The following is a 26401-nucleotide window of genomic DNA, read 5'->3' on the forward strand; positions in this document are numbered from 1 at the left end:
GGCTCAGTGGGCTCCTGGAATGTGCAGATGAGCCCATGAATGCTCTAGCATTTAGCAGAATAAGCTAAATGGGAGCAGGCTTTCCTGTTTGATACGGTATGATGTCCAACTCCCTTTGCTCTCTTTCCCCATCGATACCTAGCTAGCTACCTGCCCGTGTTAACACGGGTGCTTAGCTCCTCCCCAGTCATCCCGAAGCCCGGTTCAGTTCGCCATATTTTTTATTCCCTGTTTAGAATTTCTCAGGGGCAGTAGACATAGCAATGAATTGCTCGGACCATTTTGCTTATCTAAAATAAAACCTATCTGGTTTGAATCTTGGTTCCTTTAGAGCGCTAGTCTTTCCCTTTGTATCAGTACAGATTATTTAAACTGCTTCGCCAACACTCTCAAATCCAACACTCTCAAATCTGGCAGTGATCCGGAGGGATACCGTGCTCCTTGGAGCACCCCCTGCCCATCCCAAAGCCAGTGGGTGCTCAGTGTGCCCACCCTCAAGGTCTTAGCCTGCAGTTTTGGGGGAGCTGATTTCCCGCTGTAGTTAGGTTGATGTTGTTGCTGCTTCTATTTCTAATTGAAAGATTTAGAAAACTTAATTTAGAGCACGTCTCAGGGCTCTTAGGTAATTAAGCCAGTCTGCCCACCGTTCAGAATTGTGTAGACCTCTTAACATGGCAGATGCCTGAGGCTTTTGGAAAGAACAAGGCTTTGCTTTCTGCTCTGCTGTCTAGATTTGTTATACTGTGATTAGTGTGGAGGAAAAGGGAATCTCGAATTGGGAATGTTGCAGGTAAATAATCATAAAAAATAGTTTATGTGCTATTGTGCTGATTTATTTAGAACTTGCAGTTATTGCTGGAGAATGATAAATGTAAGGTTGCATTTTAGCTGTCTTCTGCCAAGCAATTTTGGGGAAAAAAATTTTAATATGGAAGGCTTTTTTTAAGTTGCAACATTTATTTTTAAGGTCAGTCTCTCCAAAGCACTTCCTAAATCTTTCAAGGTGCTAACTACAACTCAGAATAAGTACAGTGCTTCATGACCCTTCCTGATAGCTTCTCACACAATTAACACATGCATGTCAGATTCAGCTAAGCAAGTGATCATCTGTCTTGCTTTTTCCTAAATTGAATGTCATTTTCTAAACTTCACAGGTAGTATCTGTACTGGGAAGGGGGAAATGGGGTAAAGGCATTTTCATAGAGAAATATGAGAAAGTAAAATAGGTCATTTATGTTCCAGCTTGCTTACTAAGGAACCTAGAATGCAATCTAAGCATTTGCGTTGACATGTAGATTTTGGGGTTTTAAAGTATCTTAAGGTTGTACCTAATGTTGTCAGCACCACTCATTGCAGTGGGGATAGCTCCTGACTTAGTTGTTTACATTTGAAGCCTCGCCGCACTGGTGGGGGGATCTGGGGGACTCAGATATGGAGATGTGGGACTGCACTTGGGAATCCCTAGTTGTCCATTTGGTTTATCCAGAGCAGCCTCACAGGATGAAGAGAGCACACCTTTAGAGGTAGACCTGGAGTCATTTTTTTTCTTTCTTTGCCACATGCTTGCTCTGTTATCTTGGTCATTTAATTTTATCTCTCTGAACTTCACTTTCTTTCCCAGTATTTGTCAAACGCACAACAATAGTATTTATTTCATAAGATTGTTAAAAAAAAACACACAAAAAAAAAACAGGTCCTGGCCGGTTGGCTCAGTGATAGAGCGTCAGCCCAGTGTGTGGAAGTCCCAGATTCAATTCCCAGCCAGGGCACACAGGAGAAGCGCCCATCTGTTTCTCCATTCTTTCTCCTCTCCTTTTTCTCTCTCTCTCTCTTCCTCTCCTGCAGCCAAGGCTCCATTAGAGCAAAGTTGGCCCGAGTGCTGAGGACGGCTCCATGGCCTCCGCCTCAGGCACTAGAATGGCTCCAGTTGCAATGGAGCAATGCCCCAGATGTGCAGAGTAACACCCACGGTCGGCATGCCAGGTGGATCCTGGTCCGGCATATTTGGGAGTCTGACTGCCTCCCCATTTCTAACTTCAGAAAAATACAAAAATAAATAAATAAATGACAGGTTAGATAAAATGTGATTATGCCTAGCAAACTACCCAATACATTGAAGACTTTCTGCACATTATTGAAAATTTATTTAGGATGGAAAACAGTAAATAACAAATAAGATGACTATACAATTACTGAGTCTAGATTCTATAATTAAATTCTCTTACAAACTGTTTCACTTTGAAAGTATTTATATTAAAAAAAGGAAAGACCATTTTATAGGAGTTATAGTCATTTACCAGGGAAAGGTGACTTTCATACCAAATTCACATTATTAATCAGAACTCTGCAGAGCAGAATAAATTAGAAGGGGCCATGTTAGAAGAGGAGCTACCCTTTTTTGAATGGAAATTAAAGTAATTTCTAAATAACTTCTGTCTTACAGCTATACTTAAACTCTAAGCACAATAATTTTTTATGTTAGTACTAGTAAATAATATATTTATTTTTCTAAAAATATTATAACAACAAAGGTAATAGAATACTAGTAACTGTAATGTATTGAATATATCAAAAAATTTTAATCCATTTATGAGTTCATAATAATACTAAGAAAAATGAAAAATTCATTGGTCACTTTTAGAGGATACTAGGGAATCAACTTATTTTGAAAATTGGTAAAGAAAAAAAAACAAGTATTTATGTTGATTTTCTCAATCTATATTTCAGGATTCTCAAACTGATGTTGAGGAAATGTTTCTCTTTGTACACCAATTAAATTAGGAAGGATAATAGAAATAAAAGATCACCACTTTGCAACTCTGTTAATAAATGTAGTGAATGATTATCGTTTTCTATCATCACAAAAAGACAATCAGAGTTTATTTATTTGCTGATGGAAATACCACCACCTATAGAGCATTTTTGCCAAAAACTCAAAGCTCATTTTCTATTTTAGATACTGGTTTTCAGGAAGTTCGGGAAGTGGAGACACATTATAATACCATGGAGATACAATTAGCAAAACCCAGAAGCCCAGTGAGACAGCCCATTTCTTTAGTAAGCAGGGAAAAGAGAAGAGGGAATCTATAGATTAGAAGAGACTTGAGACATAAATTGCAATGTATAGCTCTTATTTGGATAATGATTTGAATAAAGAAAAAAATATGTTAATTGGGGAAATTTCAACATTGATAAATGTATGTTGATCTAGAAGGATTACTTAAATGTTTTAGATAAGATAATGGCATTTTATGTTCTTTTAAGAGCAGTTTTTCTTTTAGAGATACAGAAGGAAATATTTGTGGATATTTGTAGATATGAGGTGTAGGTTTTATATTGGTCAGCAAATGGATGTAAATTATCACTAAGCTTGTGGAACTTTTAAGTCTCCAGGAAGAGGCAGATGATGTAAAGAAAAATATAACTTGTGAAGGCAGTGAACACAGTTCAGTGACAGAGAAGTACAGGAAGGGCTTCGTCTAGGCTGGTAGGGCAGGTGCGGCGTTCCAGCCAAGATCTGCGGGTGGGCGCACTGGTGAGGAGACAGTCGTGTCTGATATGGGTTTGCTCCTTCCTGCTCCGTGGGCAAATCTCTTATTATTGACTTATTGTTTCTTTTGCCGACTCTCTGTTGTGTGTTAATGGATGTCCAACCTTCGGTCCAGTAGGGTATGAACCCTAGAACTATTTCCAAGCCTGGAATAGTTTCATGTCCTGAATGGATGTTGGTGGTACATATCTTTTTTACCTATAGCTTTTCAGCTGACTTTCAGAATGTAAATAGGAACAGTATTGTGTCTTTGAACAAAAGCATCTACAATTAAAACAAAGTATATCCTAGTAATCTTGGAATATAAGCGAAGTATATCTTGGGTTCTGGATTCTATTTTACTAAGATAGCTCCCATCACATCTCGTCCTTTAGTTAGCCTCTGGTTGTTGTTAGCCTAATAAGAAATATTGCTTTGTGAAGTGCTTGAATTTCTTAAAATGAATGAAACATGTTCTTGTTCTGTTGTCACTTATTTAAGTGGTATCATATTTTCCAGGATCAGACATAAGGGAAAGACTCCATCCATGTTAAGTAAATAAGTGATTGGAACCTGTGTAAACTTGTCTTTGCCAAAGCCTTCCCTTCACATATCTCTCAGAACCTCCCAGTATATCTGTATCACTCACTCTTTATACGTCTCTGTTCCATTTTCTCAGAGTATGTTGAAAGACTCTGTCATGTTTTCCTGGCCAACCATTAGTACCGTGGGCAGCAGTGTGTAGGGGGCGGGGACAGGGGTGTTGCTTGTTTCTCACAGCATGACCATTTCCTTCTCCTCATCTTGCAGACATATCACTGATGCCACACTTGCCATTGTGAAAGGAGAGACAGTTCCACTTGATGTCTTGCAGATCAAGGTAAGATCCCTTCTTGAGTTTGAAAATATTGGCAAAGTAATATACAGAAAGAAAATAAAATGTCACAGTTCAAATGAGAAAATGAGGTAATGAAAACAAGTCCCTCTTCTTACCCTTTTCTGCCCCAAGTAGAAATCCCCAGAGAAAAATTATTTTACCTGTTTATTCTTGTTACCACCATAAATATGCTTACGATGCTGCTTTTGTGCGGAGGACCCGGGTTCGATTCCCGGCCAGGGCACACAGGAGAAGCGCCCATTTGCTTCTCCACCCCTCCGCCGCGCTTTCCTCTCTGTCTTTCTCTTCCCCTCCCGCAGCCAAGGCTCCATTGGAGCAAAGATGGCCCGGGCGCTGGGGATGGCTCCTCGGCCTCTGCCCCAGGCGCTAGAGTGGCTCTGGTCGCAATATGGCGACGCCCAGGATGGGCAGAGCATCGCCCCCTGGTGGGCAGAGCTCCGCCCCATGGTGGGCGTGCCGGGTGGATCCCGGTCGGGCGCATGCGGGAGTCTGTCTGACTGTCTCTCCCTGTTTCCAGCTTCAGAAAAAAAAAAAAAAAAAACAAAACAAAAAAAAAAATTTAAGTATACATAAAATTTATAATTGTTGGCCCTGGCCGGTTGGCTCAGCGGTAGAGCGTCGGCCTGATGTGCGGGGGGACCCGGGTTCAATTCCCGGCCAGGGCACATAGGAGAAGCGCCCATTTGCTTCTCCACCCCCCTCCCCTCCTTCCTCTCTGTCTCTCTCTTCCCCTCCCGCAGCCAAGGTTCCTTTGGAGCAAGGATGGCCCGGGCGCTGGGGATGGCTCCTTGGCCTCTGCCCCAGGCGCTAGAGTGGCTCTGGTTGTGGCAGAGTGACGCCCCGGAGGGGCAGAGCATCACCCCCTGGTGGGCAGAGCGTCGCCCCCTGGTGGGCATGCCGGGTGGATCCCGGTCGGGCGCATGCGGGAGTCTGTCTGACTGTCTCTCCCCGTTTCCAGCTTCAGAAAAATACAAAAAAAAAAAAAAAAAAATTGTAAAAAAAAAAATTTATAATTGTTACCAGTTTTAAGTGTACAGTTCAGCAGTGTTAAGTATATGATACTAGTTTATGATTTATCAACTTTAGACTTCATCTCCTGGCCTCTTTGTTGTGTATAAGCATTCCTCTGTAGCTTTTCCTGATAGAGTTGTGATATATTTCAGAGTACCTAGGAAGTAACTGGAATTCTTTATGTTTTTCTCTCAAATGCACTGATTTTGTGACTTGATGACACCAGTGTCAGATTTCCACGGGTCTGTACTGCTGACTCAGTACACAGAGCAGGAAGCAGCAGACTTTTCAGATCAGTGCCTGGAAGACCTGACACAGCGGCCTCTGCTGTGCGTTCTGGGGCAGCCAGTGAAGTGGAAGTTGTCTCCTCTTTTTTCCTCACTCCTGGAAATGGCTCTCAGAATATGGGGAAAGCATTACCAATAGGCAAAGCCTGGTCCATAGCATGACAGCTGAAGCCCTCTTTTTTTATATATTATTGATTTTTTTTTTGAAAGAGACAAACACCGATCTGTTCTATTTATTTATGCACTCATTGGTTGATTCTTGTAAGTGCCCCAACTGGGGATCGAACCTGCAATCTCCACATGTCAGAACAATGCTCCGAGTTACCTGGCCAGGGCCTCCTCTTCTTTTAAAAACAAACCCAAAACCCAACTAAACATGTACCTGAAGAGTCTCCCTAAAAAGAAGTCATCCTTGGAATCTGTAATAATTCTTGGAAGCTTTAATTTAGCTTTTCCTTTTGTTCGGTGTGAGTTCACATCTCCTTTGGACCTCCAATTCCATGAAGAAGGCAAGACCTGTACTGGGATCTTATTTCACAAATTAAAAAAAAAAAAAAGTGGCCCTGGCCGGTTGGCTCAGTGGTAGAGCGTTGGCCTGGCGTGCAGAAGTCCCGGGTTCGATTCCCGGCCAGGGCACACAGGAGAAGCGCCCATCTGCTTCTCCACCCCTCCCCCCTCCTTCCTCTCTGTCTCTCTCTTCCCCTCCCGCAGCCAAGGCTCCATTGGAGCAAAGATGGCCCGGGCGCTGGGGATGGCTCCTTGGCCTCTGCCCCAGGCGCTAGAGTGGCTCTGGTTGCGACAGAGCAACGCCCTGGAGGGGCAGAGCATCGCCCCCTGGTGGGCAGAGCATCGCCCCTGGTGGGCATGCCGGGTGGATCCCGGTCGGGTGCATGCAGGAGTCTATCTGACTGTCTCTCCCTGTTTCCAGCTTCAGAAAAATACAAAAAATAAATAAAAAAAAAAAGAAAAAGGAAAAAAAAAAGAGTTAAAGAGTCCCCTGCTCATGTGACTGGTTGTGCTGGGGACAGAAGTAGAAGTGAGATTTTCTATTGTGTGGTCCGTGCTCTTTCCACTTCACCGTTTCCAGGTGATGTGGCTCGCGAATCTTTTTTTTTTTTTTTTTTTTTTTTTTTTTTTAACAGAGACATAGAGTCAGAGAGAGGAATAGATAGGGACAGACAGACAGGAATGGAGAGAGATGAGAAGCATCAACCATCAGATTTTCGTTGTGACACCTTAGTTGTTCATTGATTGCCTTCTCATACGTGCCTTAACCGCAGGCCTTCAGCGGACAGAGTAACTAACCCCTTGCTCGAGCCAGTGACCTTGGGTCCAAGCTGGTGAGCTTTTTGCTCAAGCTAGATGAGCCCATGCTCAAGCTGGCGACCTCGGGGTCTCGAACCTGGGTCTTCCGCATCCCAGTCTGACGCTCTATCCACTGCACCATCACCTGGTCAGGCATCACCTGTGAATCTTCACAGGCATCTTCTCAAGATAGATGTCTGTGATGCGTAGTGCTCGACTTTAAAGTAACTACCAGAAAGATATATGGCATTCTTCCTAGTCCTTTCTTTTGACCGGACTGTTTCAGACCCTGCCCGCCCAGAGCCAGAGAGGGGTGCAGGGCAGCTGGTGAGGGTTAGCGCCATCCACTCTGCCCTTCCCCAGTCCAGGCTGACTGCAGGGCACCCCCTCCGCCCTCCCCCAGTCCTCGCTGACTTCAGGGCTCCCTTCTGTGAACCGGCTCTGCCTTCTCTTGCAGATGCTGACTTCCCAGCTCCTCCTTTGTTTCTGTCCCTGCGTCTAGAATTCCTCAGGTTCCTAGATTAGGCATCTGTCCAGCTGGCAGGAATTATTTTTTTCCACTGTTCCTTGAGCATTTATTCCAGCCAGCTCTCCCAGTTATTTTCCTCTGCAAACCATGAGGCATTTTCCTCAGGATTTTCTCCTTCCAGGAGAATCTGTGAACTGAGCAGCAAACCTTTTGCTCCTGAGATCTGGCCGTGTGTGCATTTCTGGTTTTGTTTACCGACCTGTCCATCCCATAACCTGACTACCGCCCAGACCTTCATTGGCTGGGAGAACCACCATCCATCAGCTTCTACTCTGTCCATCAGAGCTCGCTTATTTCCTGTGTTTGCTCCAAAAGGGACCAGTCTCATTACTGACCCTCAGGCCTCTCAGGAGTCCTGGTGGCTGTGTCCATCAGCTGCTAGCTGGGCTTCTCTAGATCTTTTCACACACATTTCCTGTCGTCAGAGCCATCGCCACCCCTTGCTAGGACATAGTCCCCCAAATCAGTGGAACCTTGAGGTCACAAGGCTTCTCAGTTAATCTGAACAGAATACTCCTAAAATTCTTTGCCCCAGAAGTAGAAAAAGAAGAGTCTTGAGCCCCAGGCAGGAGTCTCAGCACTCGGTGCCCACACCGTGTGTGTGGGGAGCATCTAGAACAGCACCCCGAGGGCTGTCACACAATATCCTCCCAGACCAGAGCGGCACAGTTAGCATTGCTGGGAGACTGCACCGTATCTCTCCTTTGGGAAATTTATAGTGCATGTTCGCATATTAAAGACTCGAAGAGGAACTTCAGTAAGCATAACCTGTTCAAAACAATTAAGTTTGGCGTTTTCCAACTTACTTCACCATGGAATCTTCTATCAGTATTATTTTTAACAGTAGCAACACTTATTAACGTTGTATGTACCGTTGGGGGATTTCATGCTTCTATTGGTCCAGCCAACGTGATCACATGGGGCTGTTCCTCAGGCTAGTACACCCTTCTTCATTCCTGTCTCTCTCTCCACGCTTCTCCCCAGCCTCCCCCAGTCCGAGCACCTTATTCTTTACAGTTTCTTTTGTTTTAGATGTTCTGTGTCTTCTTCCCGAGCGTCCATCCCCTTTGCTCCCCCCACACCTGCTCTACAGTGGCATCTGCTCCGTATTTCAGAACACTCAATACTTAGCTCTGTTGATTGAGCCGTTGGCATTGTATTGTTACTGTCTGTGTCTGAACACACACCACCCCCCCGCCATTGCACCTTGAGCCCTTTGAGGACAGACTTTTTTTTATCACTGGTCCCCAATGTATAACATATATTTGTTAATGGAAATTCTGTGGAAACGAATGAATGAATGAATGATTAGCTTCATCTGGTTGGGGTGGCTGAAAGCCCGCCCTTTTGCACACTGTCCAGTCAGCTCCAGGAGACGAATGCACCCCGCAGCGCAGCCGGGGTGGCCCTGTTGTCACCCTTCGCCCTGCCACCCCTTATTCCCTTTCCCTCTGCTTGCACAGGGGCAGGAAGCAGAGCAGCAGGCTGGCCTTCTGCTCCTGCAGACACACAGGAATGAGAGGCGCGTCTTTTACCTGCAGGCCTCCTGTTTGTGTGTGATCTTCCAGAAGCCCCTCGCCTGGCTTCCCCGTAGTGGGCACGGGAGAGACCGTGGGATGGGGGAGCACCCCGCCCTGAGACCAGTCCACAGATTCTCTCCAGGCTGGCAGCTCAGGGTCAGGCCCCTCCTGCTGCCCCAGTCTCCTCACGGTGGCCGTGGTGGAAGCCACAGGTCCTGCTCCCATGTAGGAGGGGAGTGTGGAGCTGTGTCTAGTGCAGCAGTTCTCTCTGGAATGCAGGGAACTCTGGGCGCTAGCTGGGGTTCCGAGTGACCGGAGAAGTCCCCTGTTCTGGGGTGTGTCTCACTCATCCTTTAGGGAAGGCCCCTCACAGAGCATTGACTCTCAGAGGCGGTGGCTCTCTTGTGTATGTCTTTTGTGCATTGCTTATCTCACTGATGTATTAGAAACTCACTGATTATAATCTATATGCAATATTTCGCCATAAAGTACTGAACTAAATCCAGATCACTTTTTAGCTAACTTATCATGACAGGTATCTGTTTCCCGTGTTCAGTGAAGCATTCTGGAGTGCCGGGATTTCAGTCCTGAGAGCTCTTGACCTTCTAAAGGGATTGCAGGCTTCAGTCACCTTGGCCTGGGACATGTTCATGAGAACATTCTGGCTGGTCCGACTGCTGACAGGTCCAAGAGCCAGCACCGTTAGGTCCTCCTTAATGCATAGTCTGATGTATGAGAATACGTTCTCTTGCCAGCCAATTCATGAGGCCTCATACATAAAAATCAGTCCCATTGAGAGAGTGTGGTTTTCTCAAGCACTTTTTCTGAACACTTAGTTGATTGCTTAAATCACCAGCTTCCTTTTAGAATCCTGGGGGATGAAAACAAGGCCGTGACCATTTGCTGCTCGCTTCCCTGTAGAGAGTGGCAAGTTATTGTGACCATTCGTGTGAGTAAGATGTGTTTTACTTCCAGGGTGAAAAGGAGCAGCCCGTGTTTGCCATGACTGGCCTTCGCTGGGGGTCCTTCAGAGACGCCGGCATCCAAGTTAGCAAGTAAGCCTTCCTCTGTGGGTGTGCGATGATTGTTTTCAGAAAAATCTTTCTCCTGTTCCTGCCTTTGGGGCGTCAGTGTTCACTGGTCTTCTAGAAGCAGATCTGCTGGGTCTGGAGGCTGACTTGTGTTTGATTATTGGAGCGAGATTTGGATCCCCCATGCAGAAGGGCTGGGGGGAGCCCCTAGCTTGGTGTGGGCGAGGAAGAGGGGAATACTTCTGTTTCTTGACAAACTGTTTGAGGCTCGAGCTACACTGAAGGGGACCTGGCTTGCCTGTTATCCCACACCCCACTTACCTGGGGATCAAGTGAAAGGCACTGCCGGGCCACAGCGCTGGTGGGAGGACTCCCTGAGGGGTGTTCTTCCGGAGGGCCTGGGGCCGCTCAGGAAGAAGGGAGGTGGTACCTGGCTGTGCAGCGAGGTGGGAGCAATGGCCCTGGGGTAGGGGGGTGGCACTGAGAGGGCCGTGGCCGTGGCCGCAGACATGGTCTTATTTTTGGAGAGGCTGTTGTGCAACATGAAACTCAGCTTGGCGAGGGGGTGTGCCATGTGGTGTGTGATGTGGAGGCCGTGTGGACAGTGGTTTCCTGCGGGGACACTGCGGGGACACTAAGGCTCATGTCATGTCCAGGATGTGGTTTTTACCTTTCCACACAAACGGGCTGGCAGCTGTAGTGTAGGTGAATGGGCGATGCTGACTCTCACACCGCTCTCACCAGGGACCCAGAGGCGGATTAAGGTCAGTTGAGGCCCCAGGCACAGAAGAAAATATTGGGCCCCTTAAAAAAAGAGCGAGACAAGGAAAATAAAAATACATGTTAACCATATTTTTAAATAAATAAAAAACATTATGTACTATTAATGTTAAAATTTTGCATATGAAACCAAACTTGATGTCATTAGAAGAAAGTGTAAAGTTGGGATTTTGTGGGGCCCTTCAGAAGTCGGGGCCCAGGGCGTGCGCCTGGTGCACCCGCTGTTAAATCTGCCTCTGCAGGAACCCTCCACCTCATAGGCGTTCCTGCAGCTTCTTCAGAGAAATCTCTGTGTCACTTCATTCTCCCTGCCATGATGTCCTGGCGGTGGGCCGTCAGAGGGAGAGACTGCTGTACTGTTTTGCCCTCTGTGTCCCTTAGTATTTCACATCTTTTCTGTTGCAAGTTCACCAGGGTGATCTTGAGTCCCCAAGTCACCTCGTGCTCGATCTGCAGTGGCGAGTCATACTAGCACACTGATGCGGACACACTCCTTTCTGAAATGTGCTGACCAACGGGTTAGCGCACACCTAGACCAGTCCCTTTAGGAGTAGCTCACACACCGCCCATATTTTCATTGATTTCCAAGCAAGGAATTTTAAAGTTCCGGTTGTTACCCAGTGCCTCAGCCAGGACTCGGCATGGACTCGCTCTGCGTGTGATAGAAGAAACAGCAGGGAGGCAAGAAGTGACTTCCTAGCTGGCCGCTGTCAGTGTCATGTCACAATTGCTCTTGGCACAGGTGACAGAACTGCAGACAGTTAGGGGTAAACCACCCTAGGCAGGACATGTTTCTGTCTGGCTATCTGGGAAAAGAAGCAAATTATTACATTAGCTGAAAAAAAACAAAATAGTTGACCAAGGTCGTCATCGGTAGTATTCCAGGGTTAGCTTGAATAATAATTAGAATGGTCCCACATGACTCAGTGGGTCTTAGCGAGACCCCTTGCCCTGGCAAGGCCCAGTGGGGTCCATCACCACCTCTAACTGCAGGGTTGTGTGTCCTTCCTCTTGTGTGTCCTTCCTCTTGCCCTCGGCTCAGGCTGTTGTCCGGGTGTCCCCAGCTCCTCGGCTGCCCCTCTCGCACAGAGCCAGTTCTTTCCCTCTGTCCCGGGTCCAAATCCAGCGCACCTGTCTTAATTTCATGCCCTGACTTTGTTCCTGTGCCGGTCGTTGTACAAGCATGGCCATCCCAGTGATGTGAGGCCCTTCGTGATTTCTTGTTCCTCTTGACTCTCCCTGCCAATAAACAGTGATAGTTTATACCGCATCGTATATATTTATATAGTCATTTACTGTTTGCTCTTAACTTTGTTGGACCATGTTTTTTCATATTATAAGCCCTGAAAGTCAGGAATATGATACTCTATATTTCTTTTGTTACATCCATAAGCACCAAATAAATGCATATTGATCAGAATCAAATAGGGGGCAGTTAAGATGGGCTGGCTGGTGAAAGGTGCGTCTTAGGGGAGGAATCCACTTTGAAGCTTTCCCCAGTTCACGCAGGCACATTCTGTCCTCGGCAGCTTGTATGTAGTGAGCACTGTGCAGTAGACCCTCCTCTCTGCCGGCTTTCACACTTGCCGTTTTACAGCTGCAGAATATGAGTGATGTGAAATCAGGCAGCTTTACAAATGTTAATTGCGTGTTTGTGTGAGAGAGAATGTTGAGCTTGTGGGTAGCACGTCAGCTCTCCAGCCCGCCCCTGCCCCCCTCTTTGTCCTTCCTCACTCAGTGCTCTTCTGAATGTGCGCTCATCTGGGCTCTGGTTGGACAGGTGCGTTACAGCCAGACTCGGGGACTGAGAGGCTCAGGGAGACCCTGATTATACGTCCCTTGTAAATTGCAAGGATCGATCCACCCCAGAAAATAATTAAGTGCTATTTGACATGGCCTTGACATGCAGATTGAAAATCTACTGGCATAGTCTTTTATGCCAGACTGTAAGCCCTAAACCTCCGGGGCAGACACTCACTGGTACTAGAGGTGTAATTCTCCTGTATTATCTGTCAGGAATGGTATCTAGCCCATTGATCGCTCCTTTAATATTCTAATTAGATTTTTATCTTGCTCTTTCTCAGGTACTGGTATCTTGGGCCTCTCAAGACCAAAGCAGCTCACTTTTTCAGCACTCTTCAGGTAAAAGCAGTTTACCGTGTATGTAGAACGTTCCCTGGGTTGTTGTTGCTCCATGATGTGCGGACTTGGGCTTGTAATAAACTCGTCACTCCAGATGTCTGTGACACGCTCCAGTTCTACAATGGGGGATGCGTACTTATGGACAGACGCGAAAGCGTTCCTATTCTGATAAGTAGTCACCCTTCACATACTGACTCATATTTAATTTTTTTTTTACTGTTCCACTTCCCTTTGCCTGTTCATTCACTCGTTTCTATTAGACCTTGAATAGAGTGACCGATACCTCATCAGTTACTTGCGTGTCTGTATTAGTGTCTAGAACAGGGGTCCCCAGACTATGGCCCACGGGCCGCATGCGGCCCCCTGAGGCCATTTATCTGGTCCCCGCAGCACTTCTGGAAGGGGCACCTCTTTCACTGGTGATCAGTGAGCGACGCAAAGCGCGGTGTCGCTCATGTACAGTACTACTTCCGGTGATGCGGGACGCATGCGTCAGGGTTCTGGAAGCACATCATACCGCTTGTTACGGCTAGCAGTGACGAATATGGATCCGGACATTTACCATCTCATTAGCCAAAAGCTGGCCCATAGTTCCCATTGAAATACTGGTCAGTTTGTTGATTTAAATTTACTTGTTCTTTATTTTAAATATTGTATTTGTTCCCATTTTGTTTTTTTACTTTAAAATAAGATATGTGCAGTGTGCATAGGAATTTGTTCATAGTTTTTTAATAGTCCGGCCCTCCAATGGTCTGAGAAACAGTGAACTGGCCCCCTGTGTAAAAAGTTTGGGGACCCCTGGTCTAGAAATTAGCTGAATATTTGTTTCTTAATATATCTTATCACACAGGCTTGTATATGATATGACAGTTTTTAAACCAGGCTAGCCAAAAGCAGGTCGGGGGTCACTGTGTTGGTCAGTCCAGACCTAGGACATTTCCATCATCAGAGAAGTCCCTTGGGCAGTGCTCCATGGGCTACATGCCGACAAATGTTGGCACAGAGCAAAACTGAACGATGTGTATTAATGAAAACGCGAACAGAAGTTGTCCTTCTCTGTGGCCTGCATACTGTGCTCAGCTTTTGTGAAAATCACAATAGTACATTCACAGGTCGGCTGGCTAATATGAGAACTGACAGGCGACGTTTGACTGAAGTGAAAAGTTTGGTTCTTATGTTAACATTCAGATTGTCACGTGATTTTCTAATTATAAAAATAGCATGCATCCATTGCAAAACATTTGAAAACATACTCTTCTAAATAAATTCTGGTTAGTGAAATGCATCCTTATTATTGCTCAAGGGAATTGTTTCATTCGTGGAGGAGTGAGTGTATTTGGGAAGAAATCGAGGAGCAACATATAAAGATGTTACAGAGCTCAGCGTGGGCAGCAGTCAGTCACTGAATTCATGGTCTTCAAGACAGGTCTTTAATGGGAAAAGAAAGGTTGAGGACTCCATGCCCCCAACTGGAGGTAATTCCATCCAGTGAGGGACGAGTTGGCTTTCGAGCCGGTATAGGTGAAATACTAACCTCTGCATAGAGAAACTCCCAGCATTTGGAGTCGCGTGTTCATGACAAATGGTTTTCTCTCTTCACTTTGAAAGGAGTGGCCTCAGACTCATCAGGCCTCTATCTCGTACACGGGCCCGAAGGAGAGACCCCCCAGTGGGGCACTGGAGACCCCTCCGCGGCCCTCTCTGTACAGGAGGATATTGCGCAGGCTCGCGTCGTACTGGGCACAGCCACAGGACGGTGAGCAGTGTGCGGCTGAATGTGGAGAGGCCGGGTCAGGACAGGGTTACTGACCCCAAGTGAGTGTCAGACCTACCAAGAGAGGAAGCCTTTCGGGATCGTTGAAGTCAGCCTCCTGTGTGCCACAGAGCAGGGCACAGACCAGCACAGTGTCCCAGGAATGGGAGCCTATGTCATTAGAGACAAACAATGGCTCCCTCTGTCTGTCCACAACTGTGATATATTTCTGGCTGCATTGGTTGGCATGTTTCAGACAGAGAGAGCTATCCTGAGCCTGGCTTTCTCCTTCATTAGCCATTTGCAGGGAGGAAGGTGGGGAGTCAGCAGGTGGACTGGGGCCCGAGCTGGGCAGCTGGCCAATGATGGGAGAGCCAGGAGATGTTAATGGAGCAGCTGACCTATGTCTAATGCATTCATACAGCCCTTTCCCAAGAGGTGAGCCCAGAGGTCTGGAGGGATGTGCAGCTGTCCACCATCGAACTGTCCATCACGACACGGAACAGTCAGCTTGACCCGACGGTACGTGTGCGTTTTCTTAGGACAGCCTTGGGTGTCTGGGAGAGTGACAGGCCCCGAGCTCTCCCCTGACTGGGTGTTTATTTTTACCCCGTGGGGCAGAGAGGGGGGCAGTGAACGAGAGGGCGTGCTGTGCCTTTGGGAATAACAGCAATGGGAAGCCGCAGCTGAGGGAAGGGGTGTCCTGGGGCTTCCCACGCTTGGTCACGTGTCCCAGGCATTGCTCAGTTGAGGGCCTTGAAGAATGAAAAGTTAGCCTGTTCTCTTTTATCATAGGGATGAAATTCGTGGAACTTTTACTTGAGTAAAAAGTCATTGTTTTTGTGACTATATTGAGTAAATAGTCATTGTTTTTGTGACTATATTATTATGTAGGTTTAGGTCCCCAGAAGAAAAAACTATATATTTATGTATATGTATCCGCACATGTACCTATCTGTTTACATATTACTTGAGTCCAATCCATTGATATGTACGTCTGATATGGTCGCCACTAGCCACATGTGGTGATTTAAACTTAAATTAAGATTAAATGACATTGAAAACTCATTCAGGCACAGTAGCCACATTTGAAGGGCCCCGTAGCCGTAATTGCCAGTAACTGCTATGTGGACAGCACAGGCCTGGGACTTCGCCATTCCTGCAGAAGGTTTCAGCAGACAGGCTGCTAGAGACCGTCCACGAGAAAGGGCCGGGATAAAGTGGGGGCTGGCATCCTGGCCTGCCACCTGTTTTCGTCTAGCTGAGAATTGATTGTACATTTTTAAATGGTTGGAAGAAAATAAAACAAAGTTAGGATACATGGAAAGTGTATGAAGTTCAAGTTCAATATCCGTAAGTAAGGTTGAATGGGACAATCCATGTCCACTCACATCTATATTGAATGGGCCACTTTGGTGCTGCAGTGGCAGGCCTGAGTGGTTGTGACAGACCGTGCGACCTGAAACCCCAGCAGTCATTGGCCATTCACAGGTAGTTTACTGACCCTGAGATAGGGAAAACCTTCGTAATTTATGTTGCTGAGAATGCCAACAGGAATGTTACCCTCAACTCTAAACTAACTGTCATAATCAGGTTTCGTGCAGATCAGGGTAGTGTGTTCACAATGGACTTGTTGGTCTGGGGACCGGCACATGGACCCGACCATAGTGATGAATGTAGAGTGAGATATATGACCTGGAAATTCTGATTCCAGTATTAATATTCAGAGTATCAAGTTTTCTCCTAATTGTAAAAGGAATGCATGTTCCTTGTATAACATAGCTCCCTTTACCTTCTAACTTAATTCTAGTTGGCTTATGAATTAAATATAAAGAAATAGAACCACTAAAGCCCTAGAGTGGAATCTAAGTGATTATCAATATAAAGGACAAGGCCCTTCAAAGCATGGAACCTAAGGCAGAAATCACGTCGATGCGTTTGTCTATCATTAAACAAGAGACTATAGACACAACTTTCAATGACAGACTGGGGAGAGTAATGGCATGTGGCAGACCAGGAACTAAGAGCTTCCCTTAATAACAAACTCCTTAGGATAAAGCAAGAAGAAATGGGCAAAGGGCTAATACAAACATCAGGCAAAGGGCAAGAATAGAAATTCATAAAAGAAATAAAGATGAAAAAATAGCTTACGTTTTACTGAATATATTCTACATGGTAGGCACTCTCCTAAGAATTCTGCCTATCAGCTCATATAACCTTAATTTCTACATCATTAGATACATATAACTTTTACCTGTATTTCATATGTAAGGAACCAGAAGAAGCACTCAACGTTAAAGAAGTGCAAATTGAAATAGTAACTGTTGAAGAGGTGTCATAGATTAGAAAACGTGCAGGTGTTCAGGGTGAGTGTGAAAATGTGCAGGTGTTCAGGGTGGGTGTGTAAACGTGCAGGTGTTCAGGGTGAGTGTGAAAATGTGCAGGTGTTCAGGGTGGGTGTGAAAACGTGCAGGTATTCAGGGTGGGTGGGGGTGGGGAAGTGGGCAGTCTCCCGCATTTCTAATGGGAGAGTCTCTCAGAACACCCTTTCTCAATGGCATTTTGGTTGCGTATATGAAGCATTAAAATATAATCCTACCCTGGGACCTATTAAATATATTGCTAGACATATATTGCTAGACTTTATCCTGAAGAAGTCATCAGAGTAATGCACCATATCGACAGTCCCTTATGTCTTACATCGTGGTGTTCTAGAAACACTGGTGAAAATGAAATGTATGAAGGTCTAAAAAAAATAGCTCTGTTCTAGAAGAATTTAAGAGAAAGATAAGATTTCTAATTATACATTTTCCTTTATACCCCGTCTCTGATCACACGTATTTTCAGTATTGCGTTCATCTTCTTTGACACTGTGGCTGAATACCAGTGAATGGATGGAGTTCAGTGTGTGCACAGTGGTGCCCCAGATTAGTTACATGCACAGGGCTGAGTGCTCCTTATCTCAGTGCCGATTATAAAAATGTATAATCTTATTTTGGCTGCTTATCTCTAATGGCAACACTTGTGTTTCCTTTTTTCCACATGCCTTGGTAAGAATTAAAGCAAGTGCAACAAACTAGTTAAAGACAATGAAGCTGCCACGTAAGAGCCCACAATGGTTACGTGTCATTTAAAGAAATATGTCCAGGCCCTGGCCGGTTGGCTCAGTGGTAGAGCGTCAGCCTGGCGTGCGGGAGTCCCGGGTTCGATTTCCGGTCAGGGCACACAGGAGAAGCGCCCATCTGCTTCTCCACCCCTCCCCCTCTTCTTCCTCTCTGTCTCTCTCTTCCCCTCCTGCAGCCGAGGCTCCATTGGAGCAAAGTTGGCCCAAGCACTGAGGATGGCTCCATGGCCTCTGCCTCAGGCGCTAGAATGGCTCTGGTGGTAACAGAGTGATGCCCCAGATGGGCAGAGCATCGTCCCCTGGTGGGCATGCCGGGTGGATCCCAGTCGGGCGCATGCAGGAGTCTGACTGCCTCCCTGTTTCCAGCTTCAGAAAAATACAAAAAAAATAAAAATAATAAATAAATATATATATATATATATATATATATATCCAGAGTCTCAAAGAGGCGCTGGGGGTGTGGAATGTATGAAAATTAGGGTCTCCTGTGTAGCAGTGCTCACCATACTTCTAACAGGAAAACATATGAGACAAGCTGATCGGGGGGCCGATTCAGTTCATTCTGCAACCTTTATTCAAAACATCTCTATTTCCTGACGTGGAAAGATGATCAGCCTGGATTGTTAAATGAAAACCCAGGTTAAAGTGATGCCTCAAATGATTCCATTTTTTTAATTTAAAAATAAATACTTCCACTTGTCATTGAGTTTTGGGAATGATAAAGGCAGGGCCCCCATTTTTTATTCTTTCCACATAGAAAGCTAGTTGTCCAAGTATCACTTACTGAGATGTCCAACCCCACCCCACTCAACACTGATCGTGATAAACTGGTCATGCACCAAGTGTCTGCATATATGGAATGACTGGTTTCTGTTCAATTGTCTACTTATCTATAGTTGTACTAGTTCTGTGCTTGTCAATTATTGTATAAGTCCATTTTTAAATTATCTTTAAAGAGTCTCTTGGCTATTCTTGACTCTCTGACCTTTTATAAATCCTTTGGAATGTGTTTGTTTCATTAAGTTCCACATAAAAACCTGTTACATTGATCAGAATTACATTGAACCTGTAGATCAATTTGAGGGGAAATGACATTTCTACAATATTGACTTTCCAATCAAAAGAATGTGGCCTAGCTCTTCATTTGTGTAGATTTTTAACATCTTTCAACAACATTTTATAGTTTTCTCTATAACATTTGGTCTTTTGCCAAACATATATCCCTGGTTATCTTAATTTTTGATGTTATTATAAATAGTATCTACTAAAAATTCATTTTTTAACTATCTGATTTAGTAGAACATGGAATTGACTTTTTTTACATTGATGCTGAATCTGCAAACTAAATTCTTATTCATTAAGTTTATGGATCCCTCTGGATTTTCTATCAATTCAGTCATATTGGCTGCAAATAGTGCAAGTTTTGTTCTTTCCTTCAGATACTTAGCCTGCTAGGACCTCAGCACAGTGTTGAGTAGAAATGTTGTGGAAGTACCGCTGTCTTCCTCCTGATGTGGAGAGACAGGTCTCACTGCTTCCTTCGTGGGTTGGTTTGTAGATGCCCTTTATAGGGTTGGAAGCTCTCTTCTGTTCCTGGTTCACTGAGTTCTTATCAGGAGTGGCTATTTAATTTATCAGGTACCTCTCTAGCACCTGGTGACAAGGCGATCTCAGTCGCTGTAGTACAACACGTTGATATCTGCTTTTGCACTGATTGCAAAAGACAAACCCTGGCCTTGTGTGCATGTCTGCTTAACTTACCCTCCGAGGTGTCTAGTGGGCACTTCAGTCTCCGCATGTCCGGAATGGAGCTCCTGAGCCCACCCGACACCTCTCTGTCCATTCTTTCCCGCTGCGGTAGCTGTTGGTGACAGCCTCGCAAGCCCCCACTGAGTTTTTATTTATCTTATATAGATAATGGAAACAAACAATGGAGACAACTTTATGGTATATAAATTATACCCCAATAAAGATCCTAATGTGAAAAGAAAAAAGGACCAAAAATATACTCAGGACTTAAGTCACTAAAAGTAAGTCCCCTGCATGATACACATCTTCAAAATATGAACCTCCAAGGTGTAAGGATGGCAACAGGCTGCTTTAGCCAGAATTTAGAGCAGTAATGTTTGTCTTCCTAACCTTTTAGAGCACAGAAGACTTTATGAACATCTGCATTGAACCCGACAGTGTCAGCAAAGGAGACTTTATAACTATAGGGTAAGTGCATTGAGATTTTGTAACTACAAGGGTTTGGGGGAAATGAGGCAGAAGCCATTGTGTGGTATGGTGTTGGTATTGATTGTATTCAGAGCAATCATGAAGCCTGAGACAGAGACCACAGAGAGACTTGTCTGGTTTGGGATGCACAGCGTCGTTTGGGAAGCTCAGAGGATGGGAGCAGTCTCTGCCTCTTCAGGGAAATGAGAGATTTCAGGGGAGCAGGGGATGCGTCAGGAATTTTAGCTTCAGGGTCAGAATTGATGGACTCTGCCACTTTCTGGCTCATACTTTGGACAGATCCTTCCTTCTCTGAACCCATTCCCTGCGTGAGGACTGAAGTAACATAACCATCCCTATTACCTACAGACTGTTCTTGCGTCTCAATGAGAGAATGTGCGGGGAAAGCCTCTCTCACTGTGACGTCCTTCACTGCATCAGTCACTGTCTGTCAGTCCACCTTGTCCTAGTCTCAGAGTGTTAGTGAGAAACTTGAAAAGGTATCTAGTACTTAGGACGTGTGCTAAGTTTTCATTTTCCACCACAAAATACCCTTCCAAGTCCTGTCTGATTTGCTAAGCCCTATTTCTGTCAGAGTTTTATTGGTTAAGACTGCGCTAGGCCCTCCCCAGTCTTCAAAGCTCTCTTTGAGGAGCCCTGTTACCATGCCAACTGGCTGTCTGCTCCGGGTGTTGGCTGTGCTCCAGCTCAGGGCTCCCTCTCCTGCCCACCGAAGGGTTAGGCATTTCTGCCTCAGTGGCTCATTCTCCATGGCTACAGTATCTGATGCACCAGTAGCACCAGCACAATGTCTTTCATTAGTTTGCGGTGTTTTGTTTTTTTTGCCTTTGGTTCAAATTCTTCAGATGCCACCTAGCTGCTCGCAGCCTTTGGTTTCCTCGCACCTGTAGTGACGGGAGGGAGGGGTGACGGTTCTCATCCCCTCTGTGTGCAGTAGTCTCACTGTCTTAGCTGAGAGGCTGACCAGTGGGGTCAGAGCTACTGACATCCAAAAAGAGAAGAAAACTGATGATAGTGTTTGTGTGAAGTCCCTCGTGCTGGCTGGCATGAGCAGCAGTAACAGGATGTGAAATCCGGTGATGTCTGTTTCCTCCAGGTCTCTGCATAGGATGTTGTCAAGTTGCTTTAGAAAACTGATGATGAATTACTATTGTCAATGAAAAAGAAGGGACTAATTTGTAATTTGCTCAGATTAGCTTTTGCTCCCTGTCTGCTTCCCCTGACTTGCTGTGCTATGTGGACAGGGAGGGCTATGTGGACAGTTTTCCACCAGCGCCGCTCGGGAAGGGAAGGGTGCACTATGCTAAGTAGGCCTCTGACGTCAAGAATTCACAGAGAGCTTAGTGTAAACCTGAGGGGTCCTAAGAGAAAGGAAATGTCCACCTTAAGTGAAACTAAAAAGTTTCTCTAAGAGTTGACTCACAAAAGTACCAAGTAACAAAGGGTTAGTACTTTTCCCAAAGAACTTAATTTAGTTGTAATTTTTAAATCTGGGGTTTTTAATAGCCCAAGAATTGAGCACATGTGGACTGTTTAACTGAATGCTTAGACCGCTTGGCCACGCTGCCGACCGTGCATGTGGACGATTTAGAATCAGTCTGGACGTCACGCATGGCTTTCCACAGCAAGCAGAGCTTCTCAGTCCAGAGTTCGTGCAGTGCTAAGCAAAAGCAAGTGGCCTCGTGGGAAAATGACTCACAGAACACCACGGTGCTCAGAGGGTCCTGGGTCCCTCTACTTGACCTCACCAAAAGCAGAATGGACGTGCTGCAATCTTGTAGTCACATGTGTCACACGCAGTTGCCAGGACTGGTTGCCAAGCTTGTTTTCTCCTCTGCTGACAGAAGCAAGAAGGTGCGGGACCCCACGCTGCACACGGAGGGCACCGAGTGTCTGCAGGCCAGCCAGTGCACCCTGCTTCTCCCCGAGGTAAGTGGGCCCAGCACCCACGGCCTGGTCTGTCCTGGCCCATCTGCTGTGCCGCTTCCCCAGGGGGTGCTGGGCGCTCTGCCAGGCTGCAGGTCACATAAAGGAGACCGGAGAGATGACAATCTAGTGCTTTGAAGCCACACTTCTGTAAAGTGATCTTTGGGTCTCCTGAGCATCTTTTCCCCATATGTAAATTATGCAGAGTTAGTGTTATCACACACAGAAATGCTCCGATGTTAACGGTGGTTTCTGCCTTCATACTTGTCATGAAAGACCTGGAAGCAGTTTTCAGAATGGCACTAAATTCTTCTGTATTGTGTAATGCTAATCTAAGCATAGAAGAATCACCCATATAAGTGGGAAAATGTTGGAAAAACCACCTAAATTGTAAGGTTATTAGTAATACCTCAGGACAAAAAGTCACCACCGCTGGCCTCTGAGGACGTGTGGCCACTGGACTACTGTGTCCAGAAAGGACGTCAGTGGCACCAGGTTGTCAACATAGAAATGCTGAGCAAGTTCTGGAAGTGGCTGATAGAATCTGTAACGTTGCTTGCTGCACCTTAAGCACAAAGCTAAATGCGCAAGTCCCACAGGAGAACCCTGAGTGCAGCCAGATGACGTGATGGCTTTCTCAGGAGAATGTGCCCTCCCACGCCTCACTGAGAAAGCCTGGGGCAGGGAAGGACATAGAGCGTATCTTACATTTATGAATTCCTTCCTCAAAGATATAGCAGGGCCCCCTGTCTCTTAATATGTATTTGAAAATTAAAACCTTACTTCCCAAACCCCGAAGTGCTCCGGTAGGAGATAGAGACCAAACAATAACAATAAAGCCCCTCTCGCGGATGGCCGTGTTGGGATGTGTCCAGAACCAGTACGATGCCCACTGTCGGCACCACGTCCTCAGAGAGGAGGCCTGAGCTGCACCAGGGTTGTTGTGCCAACCGGACCCTGCGATGGGAGTGCAAGCTGTGGGCACTGTCTCCTCCGCAGGGCACAGGGGGCTCCTTCAGCATCGACAGCGAGGAGTACGAGGCGATGCCCGTGCAGGTGAAGCTGCTGCCCCGGAAGCTGCGGTTCTTCTGCGACCCCAGGAAGAGGGAGCAGCTGCAGTGGAGCACGGCCCCGTAGCAGCCAGGGTGGCCGCTGGGACGGCACCGGAGGCCACCGGTGGGACCAAAAGGGAACAGAGACCTCCCCCATCCCCAGTGTTGTCAGAGGACCCCCGGCAAGTATCCTGCCCTTCTCTGAGCACCCCCAGGCACCCTGCCCTGTTCCATTCCATGAACGCAAGTCCGACTGCCGTGACGGCCCCTCCGCGGGCTGGGTCCAGGGTGGTCGCACACTCAGCGCTGGGCGGGGCCTGCCCTGGCTCTCTCCCCCACGTGCCACCACAGGGGCAAGCAGGACCCTTGACTTGCTCCCACTGTCCTCCGGCCATCTGAGGACTTGCCGCCACCTTGTCCTGGCGCGGGCTTCCCTGTGGGTGCTGCTGGGGCAGCCCTGAGTCCTCACATGGCTTGTTCCGCTCCGTCCAAAAGTGCGGGCGAGGTGGTGCCCTCGTCGGCCCCGGCCGAAACCCTGTACAATACTCGTGTTGTTGTTTAAAGTGGTGTTTCTTAAATGTTGGTTTGCATGAGAATCGCCAGGGGTGCATGCTGAATACAGTCTTGCCTGGCATCCATCCCAAACTTAAATAAGTCAATCTGGGTGGATCCCGGGAATCTGCATTTTCCAAGAGAGCAGCCGTCCTCCCAGGTGACTCCACTGCAGGCGCCTCCAGCCTCACCTGGGCCGTGTTGTAAAGTGTGTGTTTCCTAGAGGCCTCTGAGAAACAGTGTGTCCCGTCACACTTTTACGTTGACATCTAAAATTTTTCATGGGAAGTGAGAGTTGCCAAAGTATATGCTTTATGCCATCCTGTAAATACTGATATTTTAAAATAAAAACTGTTACTTCACTCTTTTAAACATAGTGTGATTTAAATACATAGCAATTTGACACTTATCATCCATTTACAAAAATATAAAGAAGGTCTTGAGTCTTTAGTAGTTGAAAATTTTTAAATGATTTTTCTCCTTGTGTGTATATTTCCATATACTTCAGCAGAAGATGCTACTATCTGGTTTTATGCCAGAAATATTTTAGTTCTTTAAGTGTTAACTCAGCACAGAATGTTATAATCATTGATATACAGTTGTGAAAATAATATTATAAGGTTTTAATAATTAAAATTTATTAGAATGCTCTTTATCCTAATTAGTTCATTTAGGAATACATAAATGTTATTTATCGCTAAGATGAAATACTCAACATTACATTCCTTGGTTCCATTTTTTAGAGATGTAAGCACATAAATAACTAGATAACAGAATTCTAACTCCAAAGAAATTCAAAGAGCTGCATGACATTATTATATGTCAAAAATCCATGCTCTATCATGAAAAATAATGACCTGTCAGCAGCTTGATTAGCTCTCCCATCAGTGGCTGAAAGCAGAGGCCTGGGGCCCCTGACCAGCCAGGGGTGAGCCCGTCGGTCATGTCATCACTCCCAGCCCCACCCTCGCCACTTCCCTTGTCTGGAGCCCTGAGGTTCACATGCCAGAGGGCTGAGCACCATAGGGAGTGGGAAGAGCATGCGCCTTCCCTTTGCAAAGAGGAAGGAAAAGTGTGGGGGCACCTAGGAGGCTTCAGCTGCAGACTCCGCTCGGGCGGTATGTGCCTGCACCCAGGGACCCCGCAGAGAGCAGACCGGTGCTCTACAGGGAGAGGCCGCAGCCACGGAACACCCACATGTGACGAGCACAGAAAACAAGGCTTACGGGGGCATCCTGAGAGGGGGGCTGAAAGCTGTGCTCCGTGCAGTCAGGGTCACCCCGCCACACTGCCCGCGGAGGGCGGAGGCGGCACCACAGTATGAGAACAATGCGCATGAGCCTAGAAGATGTGGCTTGTCCTCATTCTAGAAGGATGTAAAGGGCCACCTGGCTGGCACCCGCTCCCTTCCTCCTCACTGGGCCACCAGCGGGAGTGCCTCTAATCCTCCTCTTGAAATAATGGGACATGGGGATTTGTATTTTTATTCACTTAAAATATAAATATGTCCTGATTCAGACTATTTCCTGTGAGGCTATGGTTTTCTGGTCCTTCCATATCATGTCCATAGAAAGGCCAGTGACAGTGCAGTGAGGAGAGGGGAGTCCCTGTCCACACCTGGAGTGCTGAGGCGTCCAGAGAACCCTCCTGTTCGTTGTGCACCTTCCCTCACACTAACTTCACCTACAAGCTAAGGTGGGGTTTTTTTTTCTATTAAATACAGTTCGGTAGAAAGCCTTTGCTCAACCCATGGCTGATCTGTACACATGCTTATAATTCCTGTGTCTGGGGCTTTGCAAGCAACTGATTCATTCTGTTCTCACGACAACGGAGGAAGTAGGGAACACCGTGGTCACATAGGAACCTGGCTTTGAACACATCGCCAAGTGTTAGCAATTTAGTGCCTGAAAATAAGGCTTAGTGTGAACCTTTAATGTCTGCAATACACACACACTACGCATGTATGTAGTTCTCAGTCACATATATAAATAATATAGTGGGACGTCTTACATTAACCTTTGGTGGGAAGAGACGTGAAACAGCAGAGGGTGTCGGTCCCCGGGGTCGTTCCCTAGAGCCGTCAGTTGGGACTAAGGGTGCGCAGTCCTGACCCTAACGGGTGGCCCAGTTACTCCCAGCTTAGCTTTCCGTCCCCTGGAGGATGTTTATCCGGACCTCGGCCACCAGGAGGACAGGCACCAGCTCTGGTCCCCTCACCATCACGGGAAGTGAGGTCCCAGGCAGCCCGCGGGTCCCGCTCCTGCATTGGGCTGTCACTCCCTCCTACTACAAACGTTTCTTAGACAAGGTGAAGGACGGCAGCACACATGTTCATGTTAAAATGTGACTTTTAATTGTAAAAATTGTTTTCTGTAAATATAGTTATATCAACCTCTGCACACAACCTGGTTCTGATATATACAGGTATGATATACATAGATGTTATTTGTCCCACAGAACAAAATCAATTCAGGAAACATTTACTCTGAAATTCAGGATCAGCCCCAACTTGCCTTTAGGCCTCTACAATGACCACCATTGCAGACTGAGCAATAGCATACCTGTAAGCATTAGTACTCGGGGTAAAATTTACCAGCTGACTTGGTTATTTCATAGCGTGAGGTAAAGACTTGAAACAAAAATAGATTGTTTCTGTTATTGCTAGAACTCTTATCCTGGGGTAGTCTTCAAAATAGGGGTTTGACATTTAAGGCGACAGGGGAG

At 46.2% G+C, this 26401-nt stretch overlaps 1 protein-coding gene and 1 non-coding gene across 3 annotated transcripts in view; both read left to right on the forward strand.

Moving 5' to 3' along the window:
• AGK (acylglycerol kinase) overlaps nucleotides 1-24143 on the forward strand; it is a 60536-nt gene extending 36393 nt beyond the window's left edge. The window contains exons 9-16 of one of the 2 annotated variants that reach the window (XM_066362894.1): nucleotides 4340-4409; nucleotides 10055-10134; nucleotides 12975-13032; nucleotides 14641-14788; nucleotides 15210-15307; nucleotides 20056-20126; nucleotides 21992-22076; nucleotides 23073-24142. In XM_066362894.1, the coding sequence (XP_066218991.1) occupies nucleotides 4340-4409; nucleotides 10055-10134; nucleotides 12975-13032; nucleotides 14641-14788; nucleotides 15210-15307; nucleotides 20056-20126; nucleotides 21992-22076; nucleotides 23073-23210 (748 nt within the window). In that variant the 3' untranslated portion in view covers nucleotides 23211-24142. Of the gene's footprint in view, nucleotides 1-4339; nucleotides 4410-10054; nucleotides 10135-12974; nucleotides 13033-14640; nucleotides 14789-15209; nucleotides 15308-20055; nucleotides 20127-21991; nucleotides 22077-23072 lie in introns of both variants that reach the window. The other variant, XM_066362895.1, reaches the window with a different exon arrangement.
• TRNAI-GAU (transfer RNA isoleucine (anticodon GAU)) lies at nucleotides 5016-5092 on the forward strand. The gene has a single exon. It is a non-coding gene; the product is annotated as a tRNA-Ile (tRNA).
• Nucleotides 24144-26401: the final 2258 nt, after the last annotated feature.

This window comes from Saccopteryx leptura, chromosome 2, assembly GCF_036850995.1.
Source record: "Saccopteryx leptura isolate mSacLep1 chromosome 2, mSacLep1_pri_phased_curated, whole genome shotgun sequence".
NCBI lineage: Eukaryota > Metazoa > Chordata > Mammalia > Chiroptera > Emballonuridae > Saccopteryx > Saccopteryx leptura.